The following is a 17,152-nucleotide window of genomic DNA, read 5'->3' on the forward strand; positions in this document are numbered from 1 at the left end:
GCCGAGTACGTCATCCTCGTCGTTGGCGTCTCCAGCCGTGCCTCCACGATGGCCGCCATCTTCCTCCTTAACTGGATGACCACAACCAGTCCCGCTGTGCACCGGGAGGTGAGACGACGTGCGGGGTTCCGTCTTCACTACACCGCTGCCTGCGCCAGGGGTGGCGGGGCGACCTTCCAGTTCTGCACGCTCTGCTTCGCACCACGCCAGCAGGGATGAATTTCTCTCAAAGCGGCTCTCCACAGCTTTCCTGAGGGCGATGAGACATCGCCTTGCCGCATCGTCCACAACGGCGCTGCTTGCGCCTGCGCCTCCACCCGCCAGCCGCGAGGCCGCGTCTTGGCTGCTTGCGACCCTGCCGCTGTTGCTCCCCTCTTCCGCTTTGATGTGCCTGTTCAGCACCCACTGCTCCTTTGCATGCTGATAGCGCTGCAGAAGGCTGGCAACCTGCATCAAGGCAGAAGGGACGGTAGCGCGGTGACCAGCGTCTTCATGCACGTCCTCCACGGTGCTCTGCAGCTTCGTCAACCACGCCGCCGGGAACAAATTCAGCATGCGCCACCACTCCGTTGCTTTTTGCAATGCGATCAGGAAAGCCGTGTGGTCGCTTACTTTGTGCCGCAGTGTGTCCCTCACCGCGCTCGGCAGTGTGAGGCTCACAGCCTTGAGGATAGACCGCTTTGCGTTCTCGGAGACACCGCGGGTAGCGCAACTCAGCAGCAGTTCGTGAATCACGTACACCAGCGAGGCCCGCTGTGCGTCAGTTGTGTCCTTGTGCTTCATCTTCTCCGCGACGTAGCTCAAAATGGCGTCCGCCTCAGCGCCGTGGAGGGCACACCACGTTGCGACGCCCACAATGGCGCCGGTAGAGGGACCGACGAGGTCGATGCGGCGGGCAACCTGCTCGCGATTCATCTTCAAGGTGTGCTGTAGTGCGGCGCTAGAGGTGAATGGTGTGTATGTGTGAGGTGTTGCAGGGGGAAGGGAGGAGAGTGAGGAGGAAAGGGGTGGTGTACCCCGTGGAAGAACGTTTCCGTGCTCGACGCAAGAAGATGCGTATGGAAAGAAGGAGGAAGTGCTAAACAGGAGGACGAAGAGACGTCGCGTGCGACCCGCAGCGGCGGATGCGGGGCGCAACCTGGGCCGCGCATGCGCACTGAATGAAAAGTTATTCGGACAACGAGACGGAGAGCTCCTCATGGTGCGCAAGTGCGACGCACACAGTCGCCTTGCTTTCATGTCTTTCCTAGCCTACACAGGTGTGCGCACTAGTCGCCGCTGCGGTTTCAGCTCACCCATCGCTGCGCGCCCCCACCGAGGGCGGTGCAAGTGGGCAACATGCCCATGCAATGTATCCCTCCCCCTCCACCCCGCATTCGCTTCACTGTAGCGCTCTTGTCGGTGCGCCTCTCCTCCGGCGTTCCTTTAAAAGTCGTTCAAAGCGTAGCGGGCGCGCATGGTGAATTGGCGACTGTTTTCGGTTGAACATGCCCAGCGCGGGTCCTCCTTGCGCAGCCACGCAATCATGTAAGCCACCTGCACGTCGCTCGGCATGTCAAACTCCATGTCTGCGCGGTGCTGCTGAATTTCGCCTGTCTGCGTGGGGCGTCCGGCCGCCGCGAGCCCGACATCATTCGCAGCGCGCAAGGAGAGGCGCATGTCCATCACGACGTCTCCGGTGCTAGGGCACTTCTGTACCGTGTAGAACTTGCGCCCGTGCGACTCGAGCACAAGCCACTCGTGTTTCTGACGAAATAGCTTCGCCATCGCGTTGGACTCACATGGAGCGTAGAAGGTGTATACATGACGAAGTACGTCGTGCGCATTTAGCACCACGTCGCGGTGGATCATGATCTTCCCCTCCTTTGCAAGACAGTCGCTGGTGAAGTCGAGGGCCAAGCCGATGCCAGCGCAGGTAGCCACAATCAGGACGTGATTTGTCAACGACGTTCGGGCAGGGACGGTAGCCATGGAGAGCGCCGTGCCCAGTACCGCCCCACCACTCAGTCCTTGACCCATCGCTGTGCGCGAGCGCGTCCTCTCGTGCCCAAAAGGGGCCTGACAATGAGAAGAGGGCAGAGACAGAGGCAGGCCCGTCCCGAGACGGCACACAAAGGAGAAGCGATCCGAACACGCACCAGAGAAAAACATAATAGAGGGAGCGACCGTGACGATGTGTGAGCAGGAGACTGGCGAGGCTAGCAAACGCGCGATTCAGAGCTGCCGCGGCTTCTGCGGCAACTTTTAAGCTCATCGATCATCTGGGAGGCGCACACCTAGCAGAGGGCGTGGCCGCGCATGTCGCACCCGGCGATGCGGTGCGCAGCAATGCAGGTGGCCGCTTGGCGCACAAAAGCACCCGGCATCGATGATTTCAGAGAATCGAAAAATACTTTCACGACGAGAGGCCAACAGGACAACATAAGAGAGTAACGTTTTGCCATCCCCCCAAAAGACGAGCAACGGAGCTTGCCACTCGCACCCGCGCACCGTCTTCTCTGCTTCCGGTAGCGGGACGAAATCTGTTCGCGCGCCTACCGTATGACGTCTCAATGTGCAAGCAGGAAGGAATAAAAGTTGAAAAAAAAATCTGGCACGGCGATTCACCCGTCCAAGTGCTTTTGGTGCTAAAAAGCAGCAATTCACACAAACACACAAAATGATGGGAGCATCTCTCTGCGCGTCACGCCCCAAAATGACGGGAGCGTGAAGAGAGAGTCCTTTCTGTCCCTCCCCTCATCCCTCTCTTCGGCCACACCACATGAGTGAGGAAGTCCCTCGGTGCGCCGCCCTGTCGTAGGCCCAGCTGCCTGGTACAAAGCAGTCGTACACAGGTCTTACAGCAACGCGCTCACCCAGTCACCTGAGCATAGCCTCTACTGCCGACTCTACCCACCCGCCACCCGCCTCGCAGGTCGCCCCACACCCTTCCCGCAGCACCAGGCAGCGTGAGGACTGGGTGGAACGCGATCGAGTCGCGCCGACGCTCTGCCCCACATACAGATCGCACAAGCACGTTGCCCGTCGCCACTCGCAGCGATACATCGCTGTCACTGCCTCACGCCGTAGGTGCTCGACTCTGACAGAATGCCGAGATGGTTCTACACGGGCAGCGATCGGGGGACGGTCGGGCTACCCCAACCCAGGGCTCGAGACACCGCGCCCCCTCCCCTCCCTGAGATGACACGCCATGATGTGCTTTGCTATCGTCCTTCGGAGGAGATGAAATGGAGAGTACTCCGCTACAGAGTACGAAGGGCGCCGCAGAGGCTAAAAAGCTGAGTGCTACCGAACTCTGACACGTAAAGCAGTGAGCACACGCAGACGCTAAAAGTATGATTCCCAAGTCACTGCCAGATGCGGAGGTGCACGACACAGTACGACTGGCGTGGCCTAACCAGAGATGGGTGCATGAAATCTATACTTTCCACGGGTATTGCCGTCTTGTTGATTGAAGGAATGGAGAGCGTTCAGAGGAGGGAGGAGATGGGGAGGGGGGATTGTGAGGAGTGAGTGCGGCTTATTCACCACGCGTGCACTGAAGAGTCTTTGGCACGAGGAAGGGAGGAAACGGCCAACGAGACCCCCAAAACAGGGCTGATCGAAACGAAAGGACCAAAGGGGTTCGAGAAGAAGGGCAGCGCCCACACTTGCTCACAGCGGGGTTGTCCACCTACAAAACCAATTGGTGGTCCCAAAGGAACGCGCCAGCGCGCGCACCATAAACTTTTGCGCTTGCACACGTCTTTTCCAGAAAGAGGAAATGCTGCGCTCACCGAATGTGGCACGAGCCGAGAACATAAAGGAGAGACTACAACAGAAAAAATGGTAGCAAGACGCAAAGGCGGCGGCCGTGTTAGGCGACGAAGCCGTGAGAGAAAAGAGGTGAGGGAGTGAAGAGGACACGATTTAAGCTTCCTCCGCTCCCGCAGGTCGCATGCGCTTGAAGAGCACTCCTCCGCAGCAGGAGATTAAAACGCACCGCCTCTTTGCGACGCTCGTGTGCGCGCATTCCCCTAGGATGGACTGCTGGCCGGGGCCAGACCTCGTCCTTACCAGCAACGAGGGAAGAGGCATCGTCGAAGCTCGGCTACCAAACGAAAGAAAAATAGTATCTTTCTACTACTCAGAGTACGCACAGAAAATTTTGCCCCCCCCCCCTTCGAGCGGCGGACCACTCACACATGGCTCCAGCGTCACAAGTACGCTTAAACCTACTGATAGGGGCCCGCATGGCATCGTTCCTGTAGGCAAAGTCGCCCCAACAGAGCCCAAAGGGACGGTGAGCTGCTGGTTGGTCTGCTTCCTGTAAGGAAAAAAGGGAGAGAGAGACTGGGAAACCAACCGAACGATTTAGTTACAGGAACGCGAGTCAGACCGCAAAGCAACGAGGTACAGGGCAAAACAAGCCAAAAAACATTCACGGAGTGCATGGCTGCACCATGGAGACGTTTCGTTCAGCATTCCATACAGAGGGTGAAACTATTGACCGCCACAGATGTTGGCGACGAGGAAAAAATATATATACAGGAAAGTGTCCAAAAGTGAATGCGAGTCTTCGAGTAAAAGCGAGCGAAGGAGGGAGGGGGAGGAGGGGGGCTGCTCCTTGGAGATGTCCACACTTGCATTCCTCACGCCACTCGCGCGGCTGGAAAAGCAGCACACACATACTCTGAGCAAAGCGAGATAGAGAGAGTGCCGTCGCGTTTTTCACGTCTTTGAACGGATGTGACAAAGACAAACATGAACATAAAAAAAATAACCCCCATTCACCGAAAGGCGGAACACCACACACGAGCGACGGGTAGGCGGGGATGACCACTGATGCATACTATTCGCGTGTGTGTGGGTGGCGGGGGGGGGGGGAAAGGCCGCGATAAGCGCCTCTAGAGGAGGGCACTGACAGGGCTTTGCGGCTTCATCGAACATTTCCTGTCGGCACAAGTAAATTTAGATTGAGAAATGCAGGACGAGGCGACAAGAGAGAAGAGGACTGCGCCTCTTTTTTCTTTTTGAGCTCCTCTGGCTTCGCACGTCATCGGCACTTCGCACTAAGCCCGGAATTGCCCACCTTCCTGCAAAAACCACTACTTAAACTATCCTCCTCTTGACCACTGCGCATGGTGTCCTTTTTCACGCCCCCGCTTCGCCACCCCAGCTCCAGCGAATCTGTATTCCCTCACCACTCCCCCAACCAACGACCCTCGCAAGTTTTTGATTCATCCAGGGGTGTCTCGAGGCAAAAAAGAATACCACAACAAAGACAGATGGTGTGCATCAACACCTCTCATGTGGCGGCTGGGCACTCCGCTGTACCCGGGCGCCACCTCACACAGCGTCCATAAGAAAGAAACGTGCGCGAGACGGAGTGAGCGGGGTGGTGGTGGTGTTGGGAGGGCGGCAGTACGGCGAGAGGAAGAGGGGGGAGAAGAGGTGCGAGGCTGAAAGTCCGCCGCGGTGCTGCCATCCACCAGCACTGGCGGCCACACACAATGCCCTTCTGCAGGCACAAATGCACAGAGGAGGTGCATTCCATCGCACTCCGCCCGACAGCTCCCGCCTTACTTACCCTGCTTGCGGATCGCCGTGCCGAGCGCGACGCCGTTGGTCACGCCGAGAATCAGGTCGGCGGCAATGCGGCGGCCCTTCTTCGGCGGGAGCGTCCGCGGCGTCCATTTCATGGGCTTCTGGACAATAGGGGGATCGACCAAGTCTGTGCTGCTGCTGCTGCTGGTGCTGCTGCTGCTGCTGGTGCTGCTGCTGCTGCTGGTGCTGCTGCTGCTGCTGATGCTGCTGCTGCTGCTGCTGCTGCTGCTGGTGCTGCTGCTGGAGTCTTCAGCCCCGGCGATGGGGTAGCACTGGTAGTCGGTCGTGGAGAGGATGTAGGTGACCGGGCAGGCCTTGCTTCTGCAGACGTCGCGGTAGACCAAGCAGCGCGGCGGCACGGGCTTGTTGTCGGCGATGGTGCGAGGGCACTCCATGTTGTCGTACTGCGTCTGCGTCATGACGCAGCTTCCGTCAGCCACGGCGGGGCGCGAGTAGTCGACCATGCGGCGGAAGCTATCCAGCGGACAGATGCCGGTGGAGGCGACGTACATGTTGCCGGCTACGTCGATGCAGTGGACGCGGATGTCGGCCTGCTGGAAGGTGTAGCTGCCGTTGGCGGTCTTCACAGGGCTGCCGCGGATGAGGCGCACGTACCAGCCGTCGGCATCCGCGGTGTCCTGCAGCAGCTCGACGAAGATGGTGATCGCGAAGGGTGGGCGCATCGTCGTCTTGCCCTGGTCACCGAACGTGATAGCCAAGGGGCTATTGTCGTGTCGTGAGCGCTGTACTCGAACATCTTGTACGACGGGACTAGGCGGTGAGCGTGGATGTTGGCCAGCATTGTCTGCGCAAGGTTCTGCGAGACGGAGCCCTGCGTGCGGTCGAGCTTGCTCGTGCTGTTCCAGCTATAGACATACTCGTACCAGGCGGCGTTCACCTCCATGATGCCCGGGTACGCCGCCTTCAGGTCGACGGCGCTGTCGAGACGGCCGGCGGCCTCAAAGGCGGCGGCCACGTCGAACAGGTTGAGGACGCAGTCGACGCGGGCGTTGCAGTCTGTGCACAGGCCCTCGATCCATGCGTCCTTGGCGGCGGCTTGGATGGCTTCCCAGGTGAGGTGCTCATCTACCACCGGGTTCAGGGTGGCGTACAGGGCTTGGCGGTCGAGCGAGGAGCGGCCCATCACGGACGGCACCAAGTCGGTGTTGAGCAGCGTGTCGGTTGTCATGTTCTGCGAGTACACCACCGGGAAGAAGTAGTCGTCCGAGAAGAGGCCGCGCAGGAAGGCGGTGGCGCTCTGGATGGTGCGCTGGGTGTGAGTAGAGCGGGTGTACACGACGGAGGAGTTGTACCGCGTCGTCGGAAAGAAAGGGCTCTCCACAATTGCGGGGTCGTTGTAGCGCTCGCGGGCAAACTTGCCGATCGCACGGACCATCTGGATGCCCTCGTCGGTCAGTTCCCCGCACGGGTACAGGGTACCGCAGATCTCTGTCGTGTTGCCCTCAATGATGGCGCTGCGGGCACCGTGGCGGTGCGCCACCTGCACCATGCGCACCATCAGGCGCGCGTCGACAGACACGGCCGCACCAACCAGCAAGGCGGCCACCAGCACACACAGCAGCTTTGGCGCCATGGCGCTTTATCTGTCTCTCCGGCTGTAGATGGTGAGCTACAAAGCGCAAGAAACCGCCGCTGCTTTATGGTAAGGGAAAAAAATAAGCGAACCGTTGAGAAGAGCGGCTGGTATTCGGGCTTGCATGTTTAAGGAACAATGAAGAGGCTAGTTTACCTCTGTCTGTGTGAAGCTATGAGAAGTTCGTTGTGCGTTAGTGTGTGTGTGTGTGTGTAGTTGCGTGGTGGTGATGGGGGGGCGACGGTAGTGGACGCGCGGAACCAGCCGACGAGACGAGGTCCGGTGGAAAGGGTGGCGGAGAGGCATATATTCGAAGAAAGGAGAGTAAGCAGTCGATGGAGTTGCCAAGGGATCGATCGAATCGCACTCGCGCATGTGCGACGGCGCTGCCGTGCGCGTTCGCCGAAACGCAAGAAGAGAAAAGTGTGAATGGAGGAGTCGGCGGCGAGAAAATCATCACCACATCCGCATGGCACGCACAGAGGCAACGGTAAAGAAGTTCCGTTTGTCTGTACTGCACCAGCTGCTCATACTCGTACATCTTCTGGAAGCACACTCCACATCATGGAGATGGTCAAGAACGGCGCGGAGTGACCGAATTAGACGGTGTAAAGAAGTAAGCGATCGGGGAGAAGAGGCGTCTCTCTCTCCTTCTTCCCGCTTCAGATGGCGAAGGTGAACGGTGTACTGCAGTTGCGGTAGAGGAGAAGTGAAACACGGCGGCGCACTGTGCGGCTCAGAGGCGGCGGCGCATCCCATCAGAGTATGGCGCGAGGCAATGGTAACGCGACTGCACCCACCCAACATTATATATATATATAACGTCTAGCGCAACGCCGCCGATACGCCCTGTTGACGCACTTGGTAGCGAATGCCTGCACACGGGCACCTTTCCTCTCGAAAAATTCACGACAGCACTTCATCACTTTGCCTGCAAGAAATTTCGGATCTGCGTTAAATAACGGCGGGGTGCGGCCCTACGTCATCCTCACTTGCCAATGCACGTAGATCGTTTTTGGCGCCGACTAGCCTGCTGCCTTCAAAGTTGCGCACCGACACGTTGTGCTGATGCACCGAAGCCGTGTGGGGGGGCGGTGCGGCAAAGGCGGCAGCGTTAAAATCACTGGGCAAATTTGACCAGGACGGATTCTCTGCAGAGGTAGCTTGCCTAGGCGGGTTGGCGAGGATGTAATGCATGTCCTGTATCGGTAGCGACGGCGGATGCTCAGTTGCCGCCGCCAACTGCATGCAGACTTGGGGCGCCATCGGGATCTTGTCAGACTTTCCCTCGCGATCCACCGGCGCCGCACTGCCGAGCTGACGCTCCAGGAAGCCGGCGAGGTACCACGCGATGGTTGTCCAAGACGCGAGGGCCGACCCAACAAAGAAGATGATCTGCAAAATGAGGGAAGCATCCGCGAAGCTGCCGTTCCGCCAGCCAGTCAGCAGGAACGCCTGCGTTTCGATGATGAGCAAGGGCAGATCTCGGAAAAGGAACATGAACCAAAGACCTACACTAAGCCGCCATATGCGCTCAGCGTGGTTGGAGGCGTACTTGAACGACCAGAACCACGTCACCGCGCTCAGAAAGAAAAAAACAAAGGCGCTGATGACGCAGAAGCTGAGATGAGCATTGATGAGAGCGCCACCGTACAGGTTTCGACGCCGCCGCAAGTAGACGGTGTTTACCACCGACACAACCAGGCCACAAAAGTAGAGGAGAGTTAGCGCCAAAGGTAGCAGCAGAAGGCATGGCTCCCCGCACCGTCCACAGAGTACCATTGCGCGCTAGTCTTGATGTCGGAGTCCTAAGGGGTGGAAGTAAACAGTCCGTGTTACGCACACGCTCCTCGTTGCACTCGGTGGCGTGTAAAGAACGAGAGAGCGAGAGGTACTTTCCTGTGCGTGTGTGGGAGAGGGGGAGAGAGACGAGGTTCAGTGAAATCAATACCACCGTCTAGAAGGGAAGGAAAGAGGGGGTAAGCAGTGGCACAGGACGGGAGTGTCGGAGGGGGGAGGGAGGGGAAGGGAGAGAGACGCGCAACAAAGAAAAGGAGAACAGCGATGGGCGCACCGACTCGAAGGCGAGGGCACACACACAAAAAAGAAAGGGTTTGACTCTGCGATGACACGCCCTCCCTCCCAACGGCGATGAAATCAGCGAGAAGACGCACAGGAGGCGGGCAACACAGAGTTAGAAGGAGGCAGAGGAGGGTGGAGGGGGGGGAAGTGGCACCGATGCGACACGGTGACCTCGCACCGACTCACCCACGAACCAGCAGGAGAGGGAGCGAAAGGGAGAGAGAGGGGGGGATCGAGGGAGTACGACTCGAGGAGCGAAAATTAGAAGAGAGATGAGGGAGAGATAGAGCAAGAGATTTGCCGATCCCCTGCGCTTAAATTGCTGGTGCTGTGCGCACCTATAGTATATGCGCCTGCCGGTTGGCCTGGCTACCGTCGAAATGGCGCAAGCGCTCGAAAGGGTGTGGATAACAAATGTGCATGCGTGCGCACCAGGACGAGGAGGAGGAGGACGAGTGGCCCCAGCAATCTGAGGAGGAGAGATGTAGGGAGAGAGAGAGCCCGAGGGGAGGGTGGTGGTGGTGGTGGTAAGCGAGTGCGCGAAAGAGGAGGACAAGAGGAAACAGAGCAATGCCGAAAGATGATAAGGGGAGCGTTATGTGTCTTCCCGTGCGCAGTAGCGTGCGTGAAACGAGGCCTTCTTCGTCAGCACTGTGCAGGGCCGACGCGTGTGAGCGTGTGTGTATGTGCGGGAAGTCGGCACCAAGCAGCACAGAGGAAGAGGGAGGCCCAAGGTGCCCATAATGGGAACGGAGGAGCGCCAATGGGCGTGCAAAGGTGCAGGGCGACGAAGGGAACGAGGTGGCTAAAGGGGAGCAGACGGAGGTGAGGGCAGCCAAGTAGATGTGTCGCAAGCCGCTAAGAAGACAGCCACCTAGACGCTCCTCGGCACACTATCTACATTGCTCGTGCAGCCGGTGTTGACGGTGACGCACCGTTCGCTGGGGGATGGAGGCCGATGCCGTTTCAAAAAAAGGACACGCCCAACTTCGCACAGGCAGACACACAGACATGTTCGACTCTGCCGCCAACGTCTATTACCTCTATAAAGCAGGAAAGCGGTGCAAGGAAGCAAATACAGCGACACCCAGCAGAACCCACCACCGACAGTGCGCGGCGGACTGAAAGAGGAGGAGATACTAGAGGCGCGAATGGGCGTGAAAAGGGTGACTGGAGACTCACGGCGGTTCGCCATCGCTTCGGTTCAGGTAGGATGCTGCCGAGGAGGTGGAAGAAAGCTCGTCTGCGCGCAAGCCCTTGTCGATGGGAGCGAGGATCTGCAACGACGCGCTAGTTGCGCTCTCCTGTGCCTCTGCATTTCCTTCCCTGCGAGACCGCTCCCTGCCCATATGCATTGAGCTGTCGACGCGCCGCTCTCCAGTGGAGCGTCTTCGACCCGACCCTGACAGCTTCTCACACGAGCTTGAGCGCGATGCAAAGATAGCTGTCACCGCGCGCGAGGGGAACGGCAGCGACGCGTCCATCGAAAAAAGAGAGGACGCCGCGTACGCCTCGGCATCAGTGGGGCCCTTGGGCGCCGCATCGGAGTTGGTGATTGACGACCTGTGGAAAGAAGTTCGGTGAGTCCGCTGCGGCGGAGACGGTGCGACGGGCGACGGAGTGCCTGAGATTGCACGACTGCTTCGAGTTGTGTATTGGAGAGCCACGATGGAGGAGGAGGTGAGGCGGCCGTGCACACGGCGACGGCGCCGCACAATGAAGGTGCTGGAGACACAGCTGCCGGGCTGCGACGGGGTCGCCGTGGGAGTCGACGATGCCGCGCTGACCTCATGATCATCCGCCGCCGAGAGAATCACACTAATGCTGTCGTCACTGCCAGTGCCGGACTGTGTACAGTCGCTACGCTCATTCAGAGGCAACCTGAGCTCGGTGCGTTTCTCGCTTCCCTCGGCGTTGCTCACCTCCAGCTCTAGCCTGAGCGCCCGTTGTGCCCCAAGCTGCGCAGCACCGCCTCCGCCGGCGTGCCTAGAGCTGCAGGGTGGAGTAGTGGGAGGAGCTGGAGTGAGAAGCACGTGAGGGCCCCCCACAGACGTCAGCCGCGACGACACGGGGGTGGATCGGACACCCAAGATGCACAGCTGGTCAGAGCACGATGGCGAGCGGAGTTGGTGCGTAGGGGAGCGGGGGGCAGTCGTCTGCCCGTTCGCCTCGCGTCGCTGCTGGCACTGAAGCTGCCGGTCACGGTGCTGTTGAGCGGCATCCAGCTTTTCCTGCGTACGAGTCCAGAAGTCATCGGCAAGACGATGGCCGCTGATCTTCGAATTGAGGTGTGTTTGTATTTGCGATGACTCGCGCCGTTGCTCCTTGTTGTGCGTCTCGCTCAATGTTGTGAGTGCCTTGCGTAGCTGCGAGTGATACTCGGGGGAGCACATGCCCCCCACACGCCCCCACACCACGACGACCTCGGCAGCCTCCTTATCCCAGTTCTCGAGCCGCTCTCGCAAAAACTTCTCTAACTGACCCTTCTGGGCGGTGTCGCCCGATCTGGTGTTGCTGGCACCGCGCTTCCACCGCTGCCGCGCAGGCGGGGAGGGCGGGAGCACTGAACCCATGCGCTCTGTGAAAACGCGCGTGATGAGGGAAATTGTTCCGTTCGCCCTTCAGCCTGTAAATATTGAGCCGATCTGCGTGAGAGCCCTGCCCCTCGGAGGCGTCTAGGCGTCCATGCGTTGGTGCCCGTGCCGCGGACACCAAAATGTGTACTCCGATGGCTTTCTCCAGACCAGCGCAGATTGTTGCTGGCTGCAGTGCCGGTGGCCTGAACAGACTCCGTAAGGGCGCCGGCACACACATAAACACGAGCAAACGTAGAGGCTACAAGAGAACGCGATCAGCTCCACTCGATACAGTCAGCTACGATGGCCGCGTTGCGGTAGAAAGCGGGTGAGCTTTGTCGACAGAGGGAGATTCGGCGTGCTCGGGCGACGGCCTAAGTGAAGCGGCACGGCGACAAAGTGCAGGGATGGGGCTGGGTGCAAGAAGATCATCGAGTACGAAACATGAGCGCCGTCCGCAGACTCTATCAAGAGGAAAGAGAAAGGAAGCCACAGGGCACCTTTACCTCTGCCCCCCTCCGCTTGGACCTCTGGAAAGGGTGTGCGTCCGGGCCAGTGCGTGCCATGCGCCGCATCAATGAAGAATATCCCATGGGTGCGGAGCGGAGTCATCAAACATGTAAGCGCAAGCCGTCCCAGCGAAGAGATGCATGCAAGGACGGGGGCATGCACAACGGTGTGCTGGGTTCCTTTTTTTCTTAATTTCGCGCTGAAAAACTGGAAGAACAGCGAGGAAGGCGCATTTCAAGCAGAATTACCACGCCGGCATGCATACCCATGCACGTGTTTACACATACACGATCACACGGTGCATGTGCGCCGTAAGAGATGAGGTAAGCTGACAAGTACTAGCATGCACCACCGCGCAGCACACGTTGGCGTCCAACACCGCACACACAATAAGAGGCAAAGAGGGGGCAGGCGAAGCCCCCCCCCAACAGAATGACAGGCGCACTCCCAACGAAAGCAAAAGAGGGAGGAAGGAGGGAAGCGATGCAGCGAAGGAGCATCGAATATGCTTTCCTGCACGTGTGCACACACACGCACACATACACACACAAGTCCATGAAGATGCCGACGCCGATCCCGTCTCTCAAAAGGAGCGCGACTTTGCGTCATGGAACGAGGCGGGGGAGCGTGTGCGTGCGTGGCCCCGGGAGCTCGCTGCGCCAATACGCACCCTCACACAGCAACCACACTTATCCGCGAACGAACGAGCGAAATGCCGACAGTCTCTCCGACCCTTCTCCGCGTATTGAGGTGTTGAGTTTCTGAGGAAGAGGAGGCGAGGGATAGAGGGGGGAGAGGAGACACCTTCATCCATCCCCGCCACACCCGGGCGGATCCACGAGGAGCAAACTGGAGAGAAAAATGGGGGAAGGGGGAAGGGGGCCACAGGACGGTGTTCATGCAGCTAAAAACAACATCAATAAAAAGAGAGAGAAAAGAAAGAGGAAGCGATAACGGCAACGCACTCACCTGCGCCGGGTGCGGATGTTGTAGTGGCGCTGAGAAGCGCCGCTCCTCCTCTTTACGCCATTACACAGAGAACGAGAGAGGGGGGATGATGAGGGGCAACAGGCACGCCCCCCCAACCCCCTTTTTTTGCTTTCAAAAGGGGACACGGTGCACCGCAACAGAGCTGCGCGCTGTGCTGCAGCCTGAGCTTCTCCGAGAAGGTTTACTGTACGTCATGCTGATTCCCCTCGTCTGCCGCTAATACACATCTGTTATGTGATGGCGGTAGCGCATGCCGATCTCGGCGTAGAGAGTTTCCTTGTACTCCTCTTTCGTGTATACCTTCTCATCCACGAGAGGCAGCACGAGTGGATCGAGGCCTTGGATCTTCTCCAGCTCGCCAGGCTGCACGAACGGGGCAACGTAGGGGTGCTGCAGCGCCTCCAGCGCAGAGAGCCGCTTCCTTGGATTGAAGACAATAAGCTTCATCATCAAGTCTGTTGCCTCACTGTCCTTGAAGCCTTTGTTTCCCACAAGCGGAGAGAAGCTGAGGGGGGTCGGAAGGGAGTCGATAAGCTTCTCGAGCTCGGGTGAGTGGAGGCTGCGCACGTCAGCATCGCTGGGCACGCCAATAGCCTCAACGATGAGGCGGAGTTGGTCCAGCGTGTTGCGGCCCTCAAAGAGTGGGTGTCCCAGCAGCATCTCCCCAATCACGCAGCCGATGGCCCACATATCCATTGCTGTGGAGTAGGCGCGAGACTTGACTAAAATTTCCGGAGACCGGTACCACCGCGTTGCGATGTAGTCCGTCAGGTCTAAAAACTCCTGCTCGTTATCAAAGCCGCTGCGAAACGTGCGGGCAAGACCAAAGTCACCGATCTTGATGGAGCAGTCGCTGCTGACAAATACGTTGGCCGGCTTCAAGTCCCGGTGGATGACGTTCTGTGCATGGAGCTGCGCCACGGTGCGCAGGAGCTGATAGGTGAGGAAGCGCTTGTGGTCGCGCTGCAGCAGATTCTTTCGTATGATTGCCGTGAGGTCGGTCTCTATCAACTCAAAGACGAGGTAAAGGTCAATGTCGTTGGCCGCACGAATGACATCGAGGATGCCAACAACAAAAGGGTTGTGCCGCAACCGCTGTAAAAGCATCACCTCCCGATAAGTGCGCTGCGCGTCTTGAACGTTGCCAAAGGCGTCGTAGACCTTTTTGAGAGCGACGTACTTGCCGGTGCGGCGGTCGAGGGCACACCATACAACCCCGTAGGCGCCACTGCCGATGTGGCGAAGAATGCGGTAGCGCTGCTCAACCTGGCCATCGATGCCATAGGAGGTCATGACCGCGATCACAAGAGGGCTGTGAGAGAGATCAATGGGAGTGAGGGGTGTGCTGAAAACGTACACACAGAGACACACAGACACACACACACACACTTCACAGGCGCCAATCCCTGCCTTATTGCGCTTGGGGATACGAGAGTACCCGTGTCTGTCTGTGCTTGACACGATACCGTGACGTGCGCGTGCGCTGCGCCTTCACCACGCACCCGCACGAGGAAGGGCCGCGCGTGGTCACAATAATACTGACGAAGACGCACAATGCACACACACGCACACCCACAACGTCGTGGAAGGTCCAGCACTGCACACCGTGAGTACACTTCGCCCTTCTACCTTGTTCTGAGTATCAGCCGGCACTTCCTCCGTTGAAAGGCGATCAATGAAGTGCATCTGAAGAGTTCCAGATGAAAAGCATGAAAAGAGAAGGCAAGGATGCGACGGCAGCAATATATATGGAAAAAGGCAAGCGATCGCACGAGAGGGAGAAAGGCGCGCTCGGTGCTCCCTCTTCCGTGATGATGTCGGTATCGCACATGCTGTCCACTCGTCGGCGCATCTCACCGTGAGCATCAGATGCAAGACTGAGAGGAAGGCCGAGGGAGAGGACTGAATGCTTCCCGTGCAGGAGCGCCTGTCACAACGCCCCCCCTGCCCTGAAACCCCCTGCCTCCATCGTCTCTAAGAGCCGTTACCGGTGTTCAGCCGCAGAGCTTCGCTGCGCTTTCACTATCGTCTGGTCCTTTACTCTCACAACAATGACGACGCCCGAAAAGATGACCGTTTCCGCTTCCATTGCTCTTGCGCGTTGCCACCTTCCTGCCGAGACGCGAACGATCACGTGTGCGGAGCGCGCTGCCGCAGTACATCCACGACTGCCCCCCCACTACACCTTGTCTCTTGTACATTTCCGTTCATTGCAAGTCACGTTTATAGTCAAGGCGGCAGACCCCTTCTCACATACACACGCGCGCAGCAGGAGAGACGCACACTGCAATGGAGGTGAGCGCACGTTTAAAGCTTGATTCAGGAGATCTTCTGGCGGCCCGATACACGAGTACCCGAAGGAAGATCGAGAATGCGCGCAGCCGACACTCCTCACCCTCTCACTCTCTCCTCGCTCTCCCTCTGCTTCTCTCCTCCGTCACCTCAGCGCATGAGCCTAAGAAAGTCGGCACGACAGGGAGCTATCTACAGCATCATCAACTAACCTTCACGAGGAGGAGGCACCACAGCGTCACCTCCAAGGTCCTCTGTGCCGTTAAGTAGAAATAGCTATGGAGGCCCGTATTCCTTGCGAAACGCCCGCCCATTCCTTGAAGGGGGGCGGCTGGGTCAAGGGCCCACCCCGCTCGAGAAAATCAGAGAAGTCAACGTAAATCACACAGATATCATAATCTAATGTTCAGCGGCTTGTGTGAAGGCAGAGTAAGTTCGATTAGGGGGCGACCCATAGTGAACGGCACTCTGAGAGCAGCTGTGAGGTGGACTGCGACATCGGAATAGACAGTTATTCAGGCAGGGGCCGTGCTCGCCAGACGAAGAGGGCAACTTGGTCTAAGGCATGACTACGGCTGCTTCGCATCTCTGCAAACAAGCCTGTGGGGGCGAAGGTTCGACCGAATTCTTACCCCTGCTTTGGGGAAGGAAAGAGACCTTGATAAATCCAACAGATTCCTTTCTCTGCCATTATTTCAAGGATTGAATGCATATAGCCGTAGCTCACCCCCAGCGCGCTCTCCTGCTCCTGCTGCGCACGCGTGCCGCGCAGTCCGCCGCCACACAGGCCTGGGTGCACTGCACGCCTCGATACAGGCGGACGCCGTCGCTTCAGGCCGCGGCACCCGGCGAGGGGGCAGTGGGGGGTGACTCTCCACGCTGGAGCCGGGAGGTCTCGCTGGCGCCACTCGCGGTGCTCCCGTCGGCCGCCCAGCATTCGTCTTCTTGCGGTGTGCAACGGCTGCAGCGAATGGGGCGCCTTAGTATCAGCGTGCCGCATCGTATATGTCGGAGGAGGGCAGAGCGGGGGATGTGGAGCGGGCGCCTGGGAGCGTCGCCCACGACCAATGTGGATGCCGTTCGCGTTGGCTTCTCTGCGACGGCCGATGCCGAGGGTTCCCAACTGCGCCTCCCTCCCCTCCCCTTCCCTGTGCGGCGATCCCCAGTGGCCCGAAAGAGGAGCCGAAATCGGAGGCGCAGATGGCAGCGTCGCACCAATAAAATGACATAACGAAACGAAGAATGCAAAAGAACGCATTCGCAGCAGTCACCACCCGCCGCAGGGGGGCACGCAGCCCCGCCTCCTTCCCGTTGGGGACAGCGAAACGGTAATCCTTAAGCGACTCTGCAGCCAAGAGGGGCCCAAGGAGCAGTAATGAACCATAAGAGCACGACGCCCGTATTTCGCACCCACAGCGTGAGGGCGTCCACATAGACGCGTATCGAGCCGGCCAGTGGGGACGAAAAGTGAATTAATCGTTGAGATCGGCAAAAGAAGCGCCACCCAAAATAAAAGGGCCTG

At 58.7% G+C, this 17,152-nt stretch overlaps 7 protein-coding genes across 7 annotated transcripts in view; all 7 read right to left on the bottom strand.

The window, feature by feature from the left end:
- LSCM1_00683 (uncharacterized protein) overlaps positions 1-915 on the bottom strand; it is a gene marked incomplete at both ends in the record, with an annotated part of 930 nt that extends 15 nt beyond the window's left edge. The window contains one exon of the mRNA XM_067318325.1: positions 1-915. This exon is cut by the window's left edge and continues 15 nt beyond it. Coding sequence (XP_067174430.1) covers positions 1-915 — 915 coding nt within the window.
- Positions 916-1,425: 510 nt separating this feature from the next.
- LSCM1_00684 (uncharacterized protein) lies at positions 1,426-2,019 on the bottom strand (the record flags this gene model as incomplete). Its single annotated transcript, XM_067318326.1, has 1 exon — positions 1,426-2,019. The coding sequence occupies one exon, from the start codon at positions 2,017-2,019 to the stop codon at positions 1,426-1,428; it is 594 nt and encodes a 197-aa protein (XP_067174431.1).
- A 3,542-nt stretch (positions 2,020-5,561) lies between these two features.
- Positions 5,562-6,098, bottom strand: LSCM1_00685 (uncharacterized protein; the record flags this gene model as incomplete). Its single annotated transcript, XM_067318327.1, has 1 exon — positions 5,562-6,098. The coding sequence occupies one exon, from the start codon at positions 6,096-6,098 to the stop codon at positions 5,562-5,564; it is 537 nt and encodes a 178-aa protein (XP_067174432.1).
- A 71-nt stretch (positions 6,099-6,169) lies between these two features.
- On the bottom strand, positions 6,170-7,180 carry LSCM1_00686 (uncharacterized protein; the record flags this gene model as incomplete). Its single annotated transcript, XM_067318328.1, has 1 exon — positions 6,170-7,180. The coding sequence occupies one exon, from the start codon at positions 7,178-7,180 to the stop codon at positions 6,170-6,172; it is 1,011 nt and encodes a 336-aa protein (XP_067174433.1).
- Positions 7,181-8,134: 954 nt separating this feature from the next.
- On the bottom strand, positions 8,135-8,962 carry LSCM1_00687 (uncharacterized protein; the record flags this gene model as incomplete). The annotated part of the gene is made up of 1 exon (XM_067318329.1): positions 8,135-8,962. The coding sequence occupies one exon, from the start codon at positions 8,960-8,962 to the stop codon at positions 8,135-8,137; it is 828 nt and encodes a 275-aa protein (XP_067174434.1).
- A 1,478-nt stretch (positions 8,963-10,440) lies between these two features.
- On the bottom strand, positions 10,441-11,835 carry LSCM1_00688 (uncharacterized protein; the record flags this gene model as incomplete). The annotated part of the gene is made up of 1 exon (XM_067318330.1): positions 10,441-11,835. One exon carries the CDS (start codon positions 11,833-11,835, stop codon positions 10,441-10,443), a length of 1,395 nt encoding a protein of 464 aa, XP_067174435.1.
- Positions 11,836-13,554: 1,719 nt separating this feature from the next.
- On the bottom strand, positions 13,555-14,631 carry LSCM1_00689 (uncharacterized protein; the record flags this gene model as incomplete). Its single annotated transcript, XM_067318331.1, has 1 exon — positions 13,555-14,631. The coding sequence occupies one exon, from the start codon at positions 14,629-14,631 to the stop codon at positions 13,555-13,557; it is 1,077 nt and encodes a 358-aa protein (XP_067174436.1).
- Between the last annotated feature and the right edge of the window lie 2,521 nt (positions 14,632-17,152).

This window comes from Leishmania martiniquensis, chromosome 36 (genome assembly GCF_017916325.1).
Source record: "Leishmania martiniquensis isolate LSCM1 chromosome 36, whole genome shotgun sequence".
Lineage (NCBI taxonomy): Eukaryota > Euglenozoa > Kinetoplastea > Trypanosomatida > Trypanosomatidae > Leishmania > Leishmania martiniquensis.